The 15726-nt window shown below is 44.1% G+C and overlaps 1 protein-coding gene across 3 annotated transcripts; it reads left to right on the top strand.

Moving 5' to 3' along the window:
• The first annotated feature begins 3089 nt into the window (after positions 1–3089).
• tfap2a (transcription factor AP-2 alpha) lies at positions 3090–15726 on the top strand. 3 transcript variants are annotated; one of them, XM_073488603.1, is made up of 7 exons: positions 3090–3122; positions 7748–8167; positions 9409–9460; positions 11048–11273; positions 11970–12088; positions 13892–14033; positions 15438–15726. In XM_073488603.1, exons 1-7 carry the CDS (start codon positions 3090–3092, stop codon positions 15724–15726), a joined length of 1281 nt encoding a protein of 426 aa, XP_073344704.1. The 3 variants fall into 3 exon arrangements, with proteins under 3 accessions (XP_073344704.1, XP_073344703.1, XP_073344705.1); XM_073488602.1 differs by lacking the exon at positions 3090–3122 and adding an exon at positions 4910–4960; XM_073488604.1 differs by lacking the exon at positions 3090–3122 and adding an exon at positions 7157–7183.

The raw sequence follows: 15726 nt of genomic DNA, 5'->3' as shown, positions 1-15726 counted from the left end.
CTTGTGTCGTTTGGAGATGAACGGCCAGTGGTGACAATGAACCCTGTTTACCAAAAAGTCATCATCACGCCCACCTGCAAACTCCAGAGTCACGACATAGCTGTGAGATTCAAACTCAATTTACTGATGGCCTATAAACACCTCAGGGACCAGACACCAGAGTAGGAACTGGATTTTTTTTTTTTTTACGACCACAAGATGGCACCACAGGATAATTAAACTGTTTTAAAACGTGCCGACGATCTTAAAGCTTTAACTTGGCTTTATTTCATTTTATTTTTTTTTATTTTGCTTCACATTCAGAAAAAGTCTGCACAGAAGCAGGAAAAAATGCACGGTCTCGCCTCTCGCTGCATCGGAATATGTGATCTAGGCTTTCAGCCTTTATTTCATTACAATGAAAATGATCGGGTTTAGTTTTCGAAAGTGTGATTAAAGTTTATGAGAAAGTAAAGAGGGGTAACAGTCAAGAAGAGGGGCTGAAGAGAGACGTCTAATTGTGTAATGGTCAAGTGATAAACAAACCTGACACTCTCCTCAGTTTCGACCCGAGGGGCCAGATATTTTTATTTGCCAAATTTCCACATGGCACTTCTGAACACCTGCTTTGTTGACTGGCATCGGTTTGGCGGTTTCACTTTGAGGAATTCTCACAGCTCACACGCTCTCATTTGGTTTTAATTACCTGCAATATTGTCTTAAACCCACCGGCGGCGCGTCCTGACTCTCATCCTGAAGGAAGGTGGCGCTAGAACACAAGTTATCTCCCTCTGGAGAGCCTCGTTTCAAATGGGCCTGAAACCCACTTCTCACTAAACAGACACCACTGTCATGAATATCACGCAGCCACACAGGGCTTCTGTTCCTTTCATTGGTGACGGGATAGTTTCTGTCTTCAGCAGTCAGACGCGTCCAGCTGGTGCGAGTCTGCAGACAGGATTCTTTGCTGCGAATCAATCGGGGCCTCTCTTCAGTGATGATTGTCCAACTTCTCTATAAGTTGTGGGCCGAATAAACCCGAATAAACCCCCTCACCGATCAATATTAGAAAACAACAAGGAAAAGCTTCCTTGAATGTTTCACAACATTTTTGGCAAAGACAGGGACGCGTAAATTACGCACGGAGGTCTGTTTGTGTCTCGGCAATTTCACTTGGTGACCAGTACCACATATAAACACACACCACTACCACCAAATTATTATTATTATTATTATTATTATTATTATTATTATTAATAATAATAATAATAATAATAATAATAATAATAATAATATTTTTTCTCCACATGAGCGGCTGCTCAGGATTGGCCTGAGGTACAGCCGTTGCCGACGCCTATTAAAGAGAGCTCGCAGTTTTAGGAAGCTGAACGTTGCCGGAGGCCCGGTGCTCTGGTGGAAGTGGTTGAAACCAAGCCCTAGACAAACAGGCTGGATATTCAAAAGGGACCCCGCTCTTGTCTGAGAGTAACCCACTCTCAGACAGCTCTGCTTTAAAAACTTACTCCTCCCTTAGTGCGCAGAGCCCCAAACAATATTTCTGATCCCCCATCACCACCACCACCACCACCACCACCTCCCTCTCCTTTGTCCAGTTCCTGGTGAGGTCTGTATAGCTGCAGGTATTGTGTGTGCAGTTAAAATGTGTTCGCCTTTGAAGTTCAAAACATGAAGGCTTGTTTTAAATATTAACAGCAGGAAAAAATCTATAGATTCTGTGTGGAATTATGCAATTGCAAAAAAAAAACAGCAAACAAAAAAAGAGAAACAAAAGTAGGGAAGGATTTATTGGAGGAAATGCAAAATGGAGAGTCAAAAGTTTGCCCAGTATTCTGAGTGCATTAAAAAGCATATGTTTGAAGTAAGTGTGTGGTGTAGTGACAGAACCACGCAGCGCAACTCTGTCTGCAGTCTGCATGTGCGTCAGAAACTTAGGAGAGGAGGAAAAAGAGGCTTTAGACTAAAGATTTGACCATTATCACCTCTGTGAGCGCACGTGTTGCTCTCTCTCTCTCTCTCTCTCTCTCTCTCTCTCTCTCTCTCTCTCTCTCTCTCTGTGTGTGTGTGTGAGAGAGAGAGAGGGAGAGGGAGAGAGGGGGAGCTCATTCGCTCCTGGCCGGAGGGGTCTACATAAGTATGTATTAGAAATAAACAGTGGATAAATAAATAATGAGCCTCACAATAGTGGGGTAGCTCTCTGTGTAGAAGTAATGATGTTGGCAGTTAACCTTCAAGTTTTTTTATTATTTTTTTTAACTTGACACACTTTCATTCGCAGTGAGCATTCATGTTGTTGTTTTTTAAAAGACAAAAAAGTGAAGAAGAAAAAAAAAAGGTTAATTGACCCACAGGACTAACAGATATTTGTTGAAGACAAACAAATAATTAAACAATTTAGGTTTCGCTCTTTAATTTCAGTTAAAGGCAGTGATATTATCTAACAAGTCATCTTTGTTATCTTTATTATAATAATTATATGTTTGCAAGGAATTGTGGAGAAAACAGCATCACAACTCACCTGTCTTTCAGTGTGCACAATACACTTTTCCCACTTTTTCTATATAACTAATTATTTTTAATGGTTATTCAGCTGATGCACATAATTCGCCACTATATAATATATGTATTTTATATGTTATACGATTATAAAGACAATTACCTGCAAATATAATTACTGTTGGATATTGTTTTATTTATAACAATGGCTGTGATGAGTGCTGGATGTTTCATTTTCCTCAAATAAGCGACCAGAATAAATCATATTTTTTTGTTTGTTCATTTTTATTATTTTTCTTTGATTAAATCACATCTCACTGACATTAGAGACCAAAGTATGGCAGCTCAGGCCTCAGACAAATCGCCTATTTCACTTTTTTCCCAGGTAGTCTCTCCTTTCCCGTCCACGCCCGGAGCAGTGCGCATGCGTCACCAGGTGGCCCCACACCGCTTTTATGGCCAGGTGAGGCGATCCGGTCCAGGTAAAGAGCAAAAGGTTTACTCTGGGACCGAAGGCTCGATGAGATAGGACACGGCATCGGGATCGACCACGAAGGAAAAAAAAAACCCCACCAAAAGGCAGCAGAAGACAAAGAATGTCAATTATGGGCAAAATGGGGGAATGGCAGGTACGTGCTGCTTACTTTAAGACAAAGAGACGGCTGTGGAAAAAATCCTTGAAAACTGTCAAAGTGTCGACTTGTTGTAGGATGAGGCTGCACAGGCACCGTACAATCTTTGGCATAAGGGAGCTTGTGGAGGGACTCCTGTGTTAAAGCTTATGGATTTTTATCCGTCAGGAGATCACACGAAGAAGTTGAGGATATTTTATTTTGGAAAGTCTTTTTTTTCCCTTCTGCGGTGATGCGAGCTTACATGTCAAATTGTGCACCTCGTTGTTTTGATATGAAAACGTGAGGAGGCTGTTGTAGGCATATGCATTTCAGATACATACATACAGATGTGTGTGATCACAAACAGGAGGTGGTGTGGTGTAAAAACGCAGCCTGTGTTGCGTCTCTAAAGTAAAAAAAAAAAATCGCATTAACTATATTTATATCTGCTCCCGAATTGGGATTACATGTTTTTAAACTTATGAGCATCCCATCCTGACTTTCTCCACAGTCTCGCTCCAAGAGACTGTCTGCGCTTCTCTGAGAAACTGGCCTTGTTTTGTGAGCTGTGGGTGATTTAGGAGACGATCTTTGCTGAAACTAACACTTTAGTTTCACTCGTCAGGCAGCTTACACACACACACACAACCAGGCCAAAACCTCCAGAAGACACACACACACACACACACACACACACACACACGGCATGCATACATGTAGCTGTCATTGTCAGCCAGTTTCATCGCTCCATTCTCATTAATAACAACCGCTCTCGAAAAAAGGCCACTCCACCAAAAATGGTAATCCAGGGTTTCACAAAAAAAAAAAAAAAAAAGGAACGAGAGGGGCCAACGCCTTAAAGAGCTGGCGACCTGTCTGCTGACCCACGACCTGCTGAGGTGAAGGCTCGGCCGGCGACAGGGCAGAGCCAGGCCCTCATAGCCGCTCATTCAGATGAAACAAGGCCATGTTGTTGTGTTAATTATTTACATCCCCCCCCTTCCAGAACCCCTGCGCCCTCACAGGTAGCCGGTGGACCTGTAGAGCCGCTTCCAATGGCTCACCTTTTTAACATAACACTGAGAGAATAGCCTCTCAAGGTCTCCACTCTCAATGGGATTAAAATAACAGTTTGGGAGAAAAATCAAGGGTGGTGAGAAAAAAAAAAAGAAGAAGAAATAGTGTGTGACAGGGTCGTATTTGCATAGACATGCTGTTCTCACACACGATTCAATACAAAAAAAAGTTATTTCCGAGCAAATACGCGCGCTGATTTTTAGAATTAAAATTGCAGTTGTTCGTTAAGTGTGCCGTGTCTTCCTGTAGCATTGGAGAAGACGCGTAGAAATGAGAGAAGACAGCGTCCCAGGTGCGCAAAAGGTCCCCATGCATGACTCTGTACCCTCCCGTCAACAAACACACCCCAGTGAACAGTAGAAATTATAAGCATGTGTAGCGTCTCGCTGCTTTAGTTTTTTACCTGTGCGCTGCTGTCCATTGGTGTTGTGCTTTTTTTTTTTTTGCGTGTGTTGTGCGTGTGAGTGTGTGTGTGTGTGTGTGTGTGTGGAGCAGATGGGGGGAATCAAACGGCTGTTGATATGCTAATGAGGCCCTGTGCCAGTGTTATTACAGAGCTGCTCCAGCCCTTCACTTCCACCATTAGAGGGAGACCTCAGAGCGCAAGACAGACAGGCAGCCCACAGCTTCAATAAAAGTAGTTTTTCTGAGCGGGGGAGCACAATTCAGTGAGTGAAAACAAGAACTAAGGCGATACCTATACTCAATATCCACCTCAGCAACCCATGAAAATGCTTTGGAAATTAACTGATAACATTAAATATGAAGATTGCGAGGTAAGGGGCTTCCTCTTTTGATTTGTTTTAATTTGATTTCATTTTCTTGAAAAAAGAAGAAGAAGAAAAAAAAGAAAAGTACTGCTCAGATAATTATTTTCAGGGATGTGATGTATTGTTTTGATCCAAATGTGTCATTCTTCTGACAACTGTTAGTGAACACGTGTGGTTCCACTGCAGCATGAACAGATCCATGGCTTTTTATTTTATATTCATTTTTAAAGGCTTCTTCTTTGCTGGTGTATTTTTGTGGAGTGAAATTAGAGGATGATAATAAATTATTTTGATAATGGCAATAGTTCCAACATCAATAATAATTATTATTGTTATTAACATTATTATATAGCACTCAGGTAACAACAGCTGTGTTTAATAATTATATACAGTAGATAAAAATATGGATTTGTCAGCTGCACGAGTGAAATCACACCTGTGATTTATTCTTTTTCTCTGTAAATTCACATTTTAAAAAAATACAGTCAAATTTTAAATGGCACGTGAAAACATTAAGATGGTAATAACACACACTTACCACGCATTTAATTAAAAATAAATATTTTAACTAAATAGCAGACGTAAGCGCTCAAACAGCCGCCTTTTATTCATGGCATGGACATTCATCCTTCAATTTTAATATCTCTGCAATTTGAGCCGTGAGATTGTGCGTGTGTGCGCGGTGTGTGTGGACTGCATACACTGAGTGACTGTTGTTATGGGCACAGGCAAAGTTTGGCAGTAATATCAGGGACTTGTTTAGGAGTGGAGAAGCCAGTCGGACGTGTTTTTCGCCCGCGTCCTGGGAGGATGGGGACGGCCGAGAACAGGAAAACAAAAAGCTGTCCACCTCCGTGTTCATGTTGTGGTGCTTGTTTTAATTTACAGGCTAATGTTTTCTCCTCGTTGGCGTCGATGCAAGGAAATGAAATTCGCAATCGAAATCCGGTCACAGCCCCGCTGTTTCGTAATATTTTTCTTTTTTTTTAAATGCGTGATTGAGCAGGAAGGGGAGTGGAGCTGTTTGAGCCGCGCGTAAAAAGTTGGTTAGAGCGCCGGATCCGAGCGGCCCTGATACAGACTTTTTGGGAATTTTATTTTATTTTATTCCTCCGTCTTTCCGGGTCAAAGTTAAAAGTTAGCCGGTGTGACTCTGGGTTTGGAGTCGAGGAGGAACCGGTGGATTAATTCGGCGGAGACAGAGGAGAGAAAGGAGACCCATGGAGGACAGCTCGCTGTCGGAGTCTGAGCTGGAAAACAAAGGGACGAGTGGTAGAAACGAGCCCATCGCGTCGCCTGCTGGATTTTCACCCAGTTCAGAGGTGCACATTGTTTCCTTCCATGGCTGCTTCTCCTTCTCCTTCTTCTTCTTCGCCTGTCTGTGGTCCACCTCCCTTCATTCCTATGTCTTTCTTTCACTTTTGCGCTTTGGCCCTGGGACCCTTTTAAAATGCCCCCCTCCTCCTCCTCCCCTCTCGCTCTGATTCGTCAGACGAGAGTGAATGTCCCTCTTTTTGTCTCTCTCTCTCTCCACTCCCTCCACAGTCTCTCACTCCCTCTTTCTCTCTCTCTCCCTCCCTCTCTCTCTCCCCATCTCTGATTAGATATACTGATTCCTCCTTTCAATGGACGTCATTTAAGCGCAGACTCCTGCCTTGAGTTGCGTCCTCCGCTTCACGCCCGATTTCCGACCATTCTTTCCTTATTATTAAGTATTCCTGTAATATTAATAGTCATGAATGCGTTCCATTAGGAGTCCAAGAGGGAGACGAAGAAGCGGCTCTTTTGCTAATATGAGCTCAAGCGAGGGGACGGCAGCACTGTGATAGAAGCCAGGAGAGCAGGGAGAAAAGAGGGCTTTTTTTTTTCTTCCTCCAAGAGAAACTTTTCGACCCAAATCCGCCAGCACCGCCGAATATCTACATTTTTAGACCCAGATGAAGGGCAGCGGGGATCTAACCGTTTATTTCTGATGGATTATCGTCCTGCTGCTGCTGTGGCACATATCTGATCGCCGGGGCCATCGCGAGCTTGCAGGAGAGAAGAGAAGAGTCTTTTTTTCTGGGGGGCTCAACATTTTTTTTTTGTTTTGTTTTGCTGGTTAATTTTCCTCCGCTCGCCCCCTCAAACACGCCAAGTGTTTCCCGAACTGATTATTTTCTCGAGTCGCACCAAAAAAAGAAAATACAAAAATCCTCTCAGATGTTAGTGCACAGTTTTTCCGCGATGGTAAGTTGCTGGAGCCTCACCGTGTCAGACACTTCGAATTTGTTTGCACATCAGATTTTGTTCTTATTTGTTTTTTTGTTCCTCGCTGAATAATGTTTTGTAAAACAAGCTTGCATGCGTAAAGATTCTGGGACACCTTGGAGAAAAAAAAAGAAAAAAAAAAAAAAGCCGAAATCCTGCGAGGCTCGGTTATTTATCTGAGGGCATTTCCACCTCCGGAATTTCGATGTTTTAATTTGATTATTTACTTTTGTCAAATTATTATCACGTTATTTTTTATTTTTATTTCTAAGACTTCACGGACGAGCAGTGTTTGCGTTGAATTGTTGCCTTTATTGTTTAAAAGCAATCAGCGCGAGTGATTTTAATTTAATAATCCACACTTCAGGTCTAATTCCTGTCATCCACTCAGGCCATATTCGCTCATGCCCGCAGAGCATCCTGCAGTTAAAACAAAGAAAGGAAACACGTTCATTTATAGTTGTGTCTTTTTTTTATTATTATTAAATTAAAAAAAATACATTTCATCTAAAACACACTCTTCTCTCTGTTCTTCTCCACCAGGACCGTCACGACGGGACCAGCAATGGGACAGCCAGGCTACCTCAGCTGGGCGGCGTGGGCCAGAGTCCCTACACGAGCGCCCCTCCGCTCTCCCACACACCGAACTCGGACTTCCAGCCCCCGTACTTCCCCCCGCCCTACCAGCCCATCTACCCGCAGTCTCAGGACCCTTACTCGCACGTCAACGACCCGTACTCCCTCAACTCCCTGCACGCCCAGCCGCAGCCGCAGCACCCGGGCTGGCCGGGCCAGAGGCAGGGTCAGGAGAGCGGCCTGCTGCACCAGCACCGCAGCCTGCCCCACCAGCTGTGCCGGGAGTACCGCAGGGAAGTGCTCCTACCGTCCGGCCACGGCATCGACACGGGACTCTCGGACTCTATCCCTATCCATGGAATACCTCACTCTTTAGAAGACGTTCAGGTGAGGTTTACCTATGTACGTGTCTCTTTTTATGGGCTTTACTCTGTTCATAATGAAAGGTTAACATTCATTCCATCCATAGCTGTTGGCACTGTTGTTTAGCATGACTATATATTTTAAAACTAATATTATCTCACCATTCATGCTAATGAGGTTAATTCTGCTATTTTTTATATTAATGGAATTATTATTGCAATGTGTTGAAGCAGCCTGCTTTCTATAATTGCTATTTGTTTTCATATTATTAAGCATTAGTGTGAAAGTGTTATTGTGAATGCTATTGTGTCATAAACGCCAGAAGGATGAGACGCATTAAACGAGTCTCTCACTAACGCAGCCATTTCTTTATTTCACTGTGGCATGGAGAAAATGTTTGCAGCGTTGTCCCGATTATTGTGAACGAATCTGCTCCATTTTTCCGCATCTTTGATTGAATTTATGAAATGTATTTTTCATGAACGAGCAATTGGACGTGCCTTTGCTTAAGATCACCGCTCCAATCCAGTTAAATGAAATAGATTTAAAAAGGGGGGGTGGAAAAAAAGTAAACAAAGCGCCTGTAGTGCCACAAATTTCTCCACGTCCGCTGACTTTATTTGATATATTAAAAAATAAAATAAAAACGGATGAGGCTCGCCGCTCTCTGCAACACTGGAACACACTGCATGAGCACCAAAACAGGAGAGAGCTGCTGAGTTTGGTGGATTGTGTTCAGGTGTGATGAAGAACGAGCGCTAAAAATTGCCAATAACCCCCCTTCAGTCCTTCTTCGGGAGTGTGTTCCCCCCCAGTTTTTAATCAGAAACAAACACCAATAATCCTCTAATTAGTTCATAGGCCTTTAATAGGCTGCGCTGCCGTAATTACTATCCAATCTAGATTAGAAGTTTCCTTGTGAGTAGAGCCAATCTGAGGGCGAAATTAGGTCAGGATTATGGGGCGACACAGCTTCGTTATTTAAGTCTGAGTTGGTGATCTGCCTGTAAACGCGTCCGTCAGCGTGCGACCCGGCTGAAAACCACTCGTGGACAATAATAACAGGTATATGGGGCCTCCGAGAGCCTCCATGTTGGGCTGATTGTGGGCTAATTGTGTCAGGCTTTTGTTCGTGCACATGCAGCATCCCCGGGTTGCGTTCACGTACACAGCACCGAGGACTGGTATTTCTCTCTCTCTCTTTTTTTTTTTTTTTAGGTGCCTTTGTGCTAAAATTGTCCTTTTTTTTTGCATTTGTGTCACAGCCTGTTGAGGATCAAGGAGTTCACATTCCCGACCAGACTGTAATTAAAAAAGGTAAGCAATTTCCTCCGAGATATCATGCATGTTTCTGCAAGCTGTACGCACACTGCACACACACACCACACACACACGCACACACACCATTCACCATTCTGCTCGAGAGAACTCGATGCAATGCGGTAATGCCTGACTGATCCTAATACGCGGTAGCCTATTTTTCATTACATGGTTTCCAAGTGCATCAAACTGGCTGCACCTTTTTTTTCCTCTCCTCTCTCCCTCGCTGATGGAATTTACTGTCAGCGTTTCACGGCAGCGGGGAGAAGATGAGTGGAGCTGGTGGGGCTTTGTAGGCCCCGTGGTATTGATGGTCAAAGATGCAGGCCTTATAGACGGGTCCTGGCTCTTGAGTGGTGAAAGGCAATAGCTGCAATCAGACTGCATGGTCAAACCTTTTTAAAATGGAAGCTGGAGCTCGGGCCTGGTGTGCGCAGGGTGATAGCCTGTCATTTGGAGAAGGGAATCAAAACGCAAAAAAATCAGTGGAGGTTGTTGGATGATGTGTTTGTATTTGATCTGCTGTGAAAAAATCAGGTGATTTATATTATTAAATCACGACGAGGCCCCTTTTTCTTTTCTTCCCCCAAAGCGTTTTGTCAGGTCAAATCAAAGCTCGCTCGATAAGACATGGAGCTTCCTTTCTTTCCCTTTCTGTCGTTTTCCCCCCATTCTTTCCTTTTTTCGAGTCTGCCTATCTGCGTATCAACATGATAATTGGCTTCTTATATTAGTAATCTCAAGAGTTCGTTTAACTCCTATTGTCTCTATTAGGCTCCCCTGAGCCATTAATGTCACAAGTGATCTATCCAAAGGCGCACAGTCCCCTTTGTCTCCGGTTACTGCACACCAAAACGGTGTAAAGCCCAGTAGTGCTGAGCCACCCCACCACCACCCCCACCTCTCCACCACCACCACCTCCTCCTCCTCGGTGTGAAATCACACACGGGCGACGGTGTTTTGCTGGATACCGAGGATATGTCAAAATAGGTAGACTTAACCTAAATCTCTCGGTTGGGGTGGTTTTGCTCGGTGCAGAGTGGATCCATAGCGCAAAGGAATAAATAAATAAAATATATAGGCTGTAGGGGCGCTGGGATAGAGGAGCTCCTCGCTGTCTGCTGCTGTGATCTCTACATATAGATGTTGACCGGTGTTTTTTTTAAATAAAGAACAGGCGAGTGGAAATATTCTGAATGTTGAACATCTGGAGTTGAGCGAGAATCATGGCCCAAAATGACTGATTCTAACACGCACACACACACACACACACACACACACACACACACACACACACACACACACACATTATTATTATTATTATTATTATTATTATTATTATTATTATTATTACTGCTGCTGCCATGTATAGGCCTCCATTACTCGCTTTTCTCTGCACACCCTTCCCTGCTGAAAGTGTACACATGTGGTGCTAAACTCTAAATCCGGGGCCTAAATCCCCCCTTCTCATTTAGTTAAGGCTCTGCATTGCATGAAATTCACTGAGCACGGTCTCTCTCTCTCTCTTTCCCTCTCTCTCCCCCTCCTCCTCTCCCCCCCCCCCTCTCTCTCCCCCCTTGCTAGGTCCAGTGTCTTTATCCAAGAACAACAACATCTCCGCCATCCCCGTAAATAAGGACGGTCTTTTCGGAGGGGTGGTAAACCCCAACGAGGTGTTCTGCTCGGTTCCGGGTCGCCTGTCCCTCCTCAGCTCCACATCAAAGTACAAGGTCACGGTGGCGGAGGTGCAGAGACGCCTCTCGCCGCCCGAGTGCCTCAACGCCTCCCTGCTGGGCGGGGTGCTGAGGAGGTGAGCAAAGAAATCTCACTCTGTTGTTACCTGTGCGTGTTTGCGTCTGCGTGAACTCTCTCACTCCACTCCAAGCCATTCTCTCTCTCTCTCTCTCTCTCTCTCTCTCTGTGCGTGCGTGCATCTCTCCCTCTGTCTCTCTCTCTCTCTCCTCTGTACCAAGAATAATTAAAATCGACCAACCATGACACCTAGCTCCTGCATTTAAAGCAGGAGGGGTCTGTTAAATTCCATATTAACTTCCCCAGCGCACTGGATCTCTCTCTCTCTTCCCCTCTCTCTCTCAAATTAATGTAGGCCTAGTCTGTTTCAACCCCAGCTCTATAGGCCCAGTGAAGGCATTACACATGAAAACATTGGTCTCCAGTGAACTGTCTACTGAAGTGCTGCAGACACGCAGCCAGTAATAGTGCTGCCTATTAAGTAGGGCTTTATTTATTCATTTTGTACAGTATTTGTCTGCTGGAGAACAGGCTGGGGCTCCTTTGGTTTTTATTTATAGCTTGTATTGGAGGGGTAGAGGCAGCCATACCCCATCAGCCACATTCACCTTTTTAAATTGGCGCACCTAGCTTCATATCGGAGTCTGCATCATGGAAAGTGTCGTCAAATCGTTTGAAAAGAAATATTTTTGCCTGTGCATTATTTTGAAATCCATTGTTTTTGAGTTTCCGCTCTGTTTTTGCTCGCTCACAGGGCCAAATCCAAGAATGGAGGAAGATCCTTAAGGGAGAAGTTGGATAAAATCGGCTTGAATCTACCTGCGGGCAGACGCAAGGCGGCCAACGTCACCTTGTTGACGTCACTAGTCGAAGGTAAGTCTGGTCGCCGTTAAATCACGTTCCCACCCTCGCTGCTCGCGCGATATCAGGTGCTTGGAGTTTTTTTTTCTTCTTTCCTCTCTCTCCTCTCTCTCTCTCTCTCACTCACTCACTCTCTTTCTTTCTGTCTTTCTTTCTCTGTGTTGGAAATCAGCATATGCGCTCATCCGTGTAATGTGGACCGACTTTGCCTCGCAAGTAATAAAGCATGAAGGATGTGTGTGTGTGTGTGTGTGTGTGTGTGTGTCTGAGAGGAGAGAGGGAGAGAGAGAGAGAGAGAGAGAGAGAGAGAGAGAGAGAGAGAGGGAGAGAGAGAGAGGTGCTGGTGATTCTAGTGGCTTTGCAGCGTTGGCCTCCGCTTTCAGGAGCGCACTTACAGGTCCACGCCTGGCCTAGTTTATACACTGGATGAATTTGTGTTGAAGTCCAGTTAATTATTGAGTGCTGCTTGTTTATTGGGCACCGCTGAGCTGTTTCACCTCACGGATGAGAAGTCGATTGATTTATTAACCCTGCGTTGTTTCAAACACGCCAATGTGGCGGCGCAAGGGCTGACTTTTTAAAATTTATTTATTTATTTTAATGGTGACTTAATTCTCGCGTTAATAGCTTCCCATGCTCGGTTTTTTTTTTCGCTGCATGCAAATGGCGCGGCGCTGCTGACCTATTGGGAGCTATATGTTTTTGGGCCTATTAAAGAATAAATTAGTCAATTATGGCGCGCTGAGGAGACGCCTTTTACGCCGGATAAATCCATTTTGCTTGCAGAGTTGAAGCGTATTATTCAGTGCAGTGGTATTTGGTGTGCAGCGCGTTTTCCAAAGGTGAAAGCGTGCGACGGTTCATTGGTCCCTGTTAATCATTATTGCAGGAGAGAGGGGCCGAGTGTTCATTGTGCTTCGGAGAGATTTGGCGCTGTATTGTAATGAGCCTGGAGAAATGTATGATTCCGGGTAATAAGGGGGTGGTGGCACGTGTGTGTGGTGGTGGAGGAGGTGGTGGTGGTGGTGGTGGATGGCAGCCGGTTGTTTAGTGAAGGGACACTGCGTTTTCTGAAGTGCTGTCATTGTTTACGATCCGCTCCATTTTATGGAAACGAGTTTACTGGACTTGAGCTTTGATGCTAATTGGCGCATGCGTTCTTCCGGAGCAGAGGCTTATGGGCAGGAAGCCCCGCAGTAAAAAAAAAAAAGAAGAACTCAACTGCTTCAGGAAATTAAAACCAAAGACTTTTAGAGGGGGGAAAAATGTCAACCAACAAGAGAGGCGAGCTGAGACTCGGACGGAATGAAACCTGTAATTCTCATCGCTCAAGTATGCAGAAAAAGAGAGAGAGAGTGAGATTTGGGTATAGCCCTTTAAAATTGCTTCCCCATGCCCCGTGTGATCTCGCTGGACTTTCAATAATGTGCAGGCATTGGTAATCAATGACATGGTGTTAAGCATGACGCTCCGTCTATATTTCATATCCACTTATTGTTTCTCCTCCACAGCCTATTTAACAGTTCTCACGGTATGGAGGAGAGAGCCAGACGCGTATTGACAGCTCGCAGGGCTGCTTTATTATTATTATTATTATTATATCTGGGCTATGATTGTTGCTATCATCATCATTAGTGTTGTCGGGAGGGCACAGGTGCCATCACCCCCTCCTCATCCCCACTGCTCACATCAGATTAATCACGTGTTTAGTCCAAGCAAGGGAGTGTGAACTGCTCTGAATTTGATGTAACCATATTTAATAAGCAAACAATTTTTCCCCCCCTCCTCCTCTTCCTCTTCTTCCTCTCCTCTCAGGCGAAGCGGTACATCTTGCCAGGGATTTCGGTTATGTATGCGAGACCGAGTTTCCAGCCAAGGCAGTAGCTGAATATGTAAACCGTCAGCATTCCGACCCAAACGAACAAGTCCAAAGAAAAAACATGCTATTGGCCACGAAGTAAGTGCTATTATCACATTTCACTGGGTGTCACAGCAAATGCATGCCAGTGTGTGCGTGTGTGTCACTGTTTGTGTTGATTTGACAGCTCACACACACGGAGACAACTTTATTAAAATGTTTTCACGCTCATCACATGTTTGACATTTTGAAACAAATACACAATTATTTTTTTTTCACATAGTCAGATGTCATGATAAAATACGTTGTCAGCATTCCTCCATGTCAACACCAGCCCACTGACGCTATGAGCTAAGCTAACAGCTAATAATTAATATTATTGCACACTCTCAATGGTCTGCTACCGACCACCTCTCATGATTATTCTTTCCATTTAAACACGTTATTATAATTATATTATATATTATATATATGTTATAATTAAATACACACACACAGCTGTTTGTTTGTTGACTGGCCTCTCCCTCGTCCACACACACACACTCTCTCTCTCTCTCTCTCTCTCTCTCTCTCTCTCTCTCTCTCTCTCTCTCACACACACACACACAGCAGTATTTAGTTTGTGATTTCAGTCACTTTGACACATAGCTGGTGCACAGCCAGCGCTTCTATTGGTGGTTATTTTTTAATTTTTTAAACATTTTTTTAACAATGCGTCAACTGAGACATGGGCATTCCTTATAAAGGCGCAGCAGCCCGCATTTAATATTGATGATGGGTCGCTATAATCAAACAGCTGTCAGCTATAACCGCTTATTACAGGCTGCTTGAGTCTTATTAAAATACCCATGGCGTGAAACGGAGAGTAAACCCGCCTTGACTCCCATTTTTTTAACGGTAGAATGCAATGTTGTAAAAATATGTGACATGAACTCGTAGTGGACTGCACATAAGTAACATGTACGCTGCATGGAGTTGAGCTCAGTTGCTTCATTGGTTGGTGTTTCCTGTTTTGATTCCTCTGAGAGAAAAAAATCGCTCAGCATCGAAGTCATTTGGATGTTTTTCTCTTACATTTTTTAAATTTTTGTTAATAAAAAGTAGAATATCCTGCCACTGAGCTCAGAGATTAATTTCCACCTGTTTGTAGCTGCAGGACATTTTCTCCAGCCAAGTGTTAATTTTCTGAAAACAAAGCAGCAGGAGCAGGACGGTCTGAGCTCACTAATACATGGAGAGCTGATTGAAAGAAGTTGATTTGCAGAGAGAAACTTGTCTCACCTCACTGGATGGACACTTTACGCTCGCTTTAAGCAGATTCAGAAATGTACAGCTCAGCTCCCCTCCTCCTCCTCCTCCTTCCTTGCAGCAGGGTTGTCTGATTTTTAGAATATTTTCGCAGTGTGCCTAGTTTGATTTATTTTCATCCGGACATTAAAAAAACAGGAAGGGATTTGCGGTGTTTCAGCTCGGTTATTAATACATTTCTGTCTCTGTTTTTAGGCAAGTCTGCAAAGAGTTCACGGACCTGCTGTCCCAGGACCGCTCGCCGCTGGGAAACTCACGGCCGCAGCCCATTCTTGAACCGGGAATCCAGAGCTGTTTGACCCACTTCAGTCTAATCTCGCACGGTTTCGGGACCCCGGCACTGTGCGCGGCCGTCACGGCCCTGCAGAACTATCTGACCGAGGCTATCAAAGCCATGGACAAAATGTACCTCAACAACAACCCCAACAGTCACTCAGATAACGGCACTAAAGGCGGAGACAAAGACGAGAAGCACAGAAAGTGA

The sequence above is a fragment of the Pagrus major genome, chromosome 19 (genome assembly GCF_040436345.1).
Source record: "Pagrus major chromosome 19, Pma_NU_1.0".
Taxonomy (NCBI): domain Eukaryota; kingdom Metazoa; phylum Chordata; class Actinopteri; order Spariformes; family Sparidae; genus Pagrus; species Pagrus major.
This window is presented reverse-complemented; position numbering and strand designations above follow the sequence as displayed.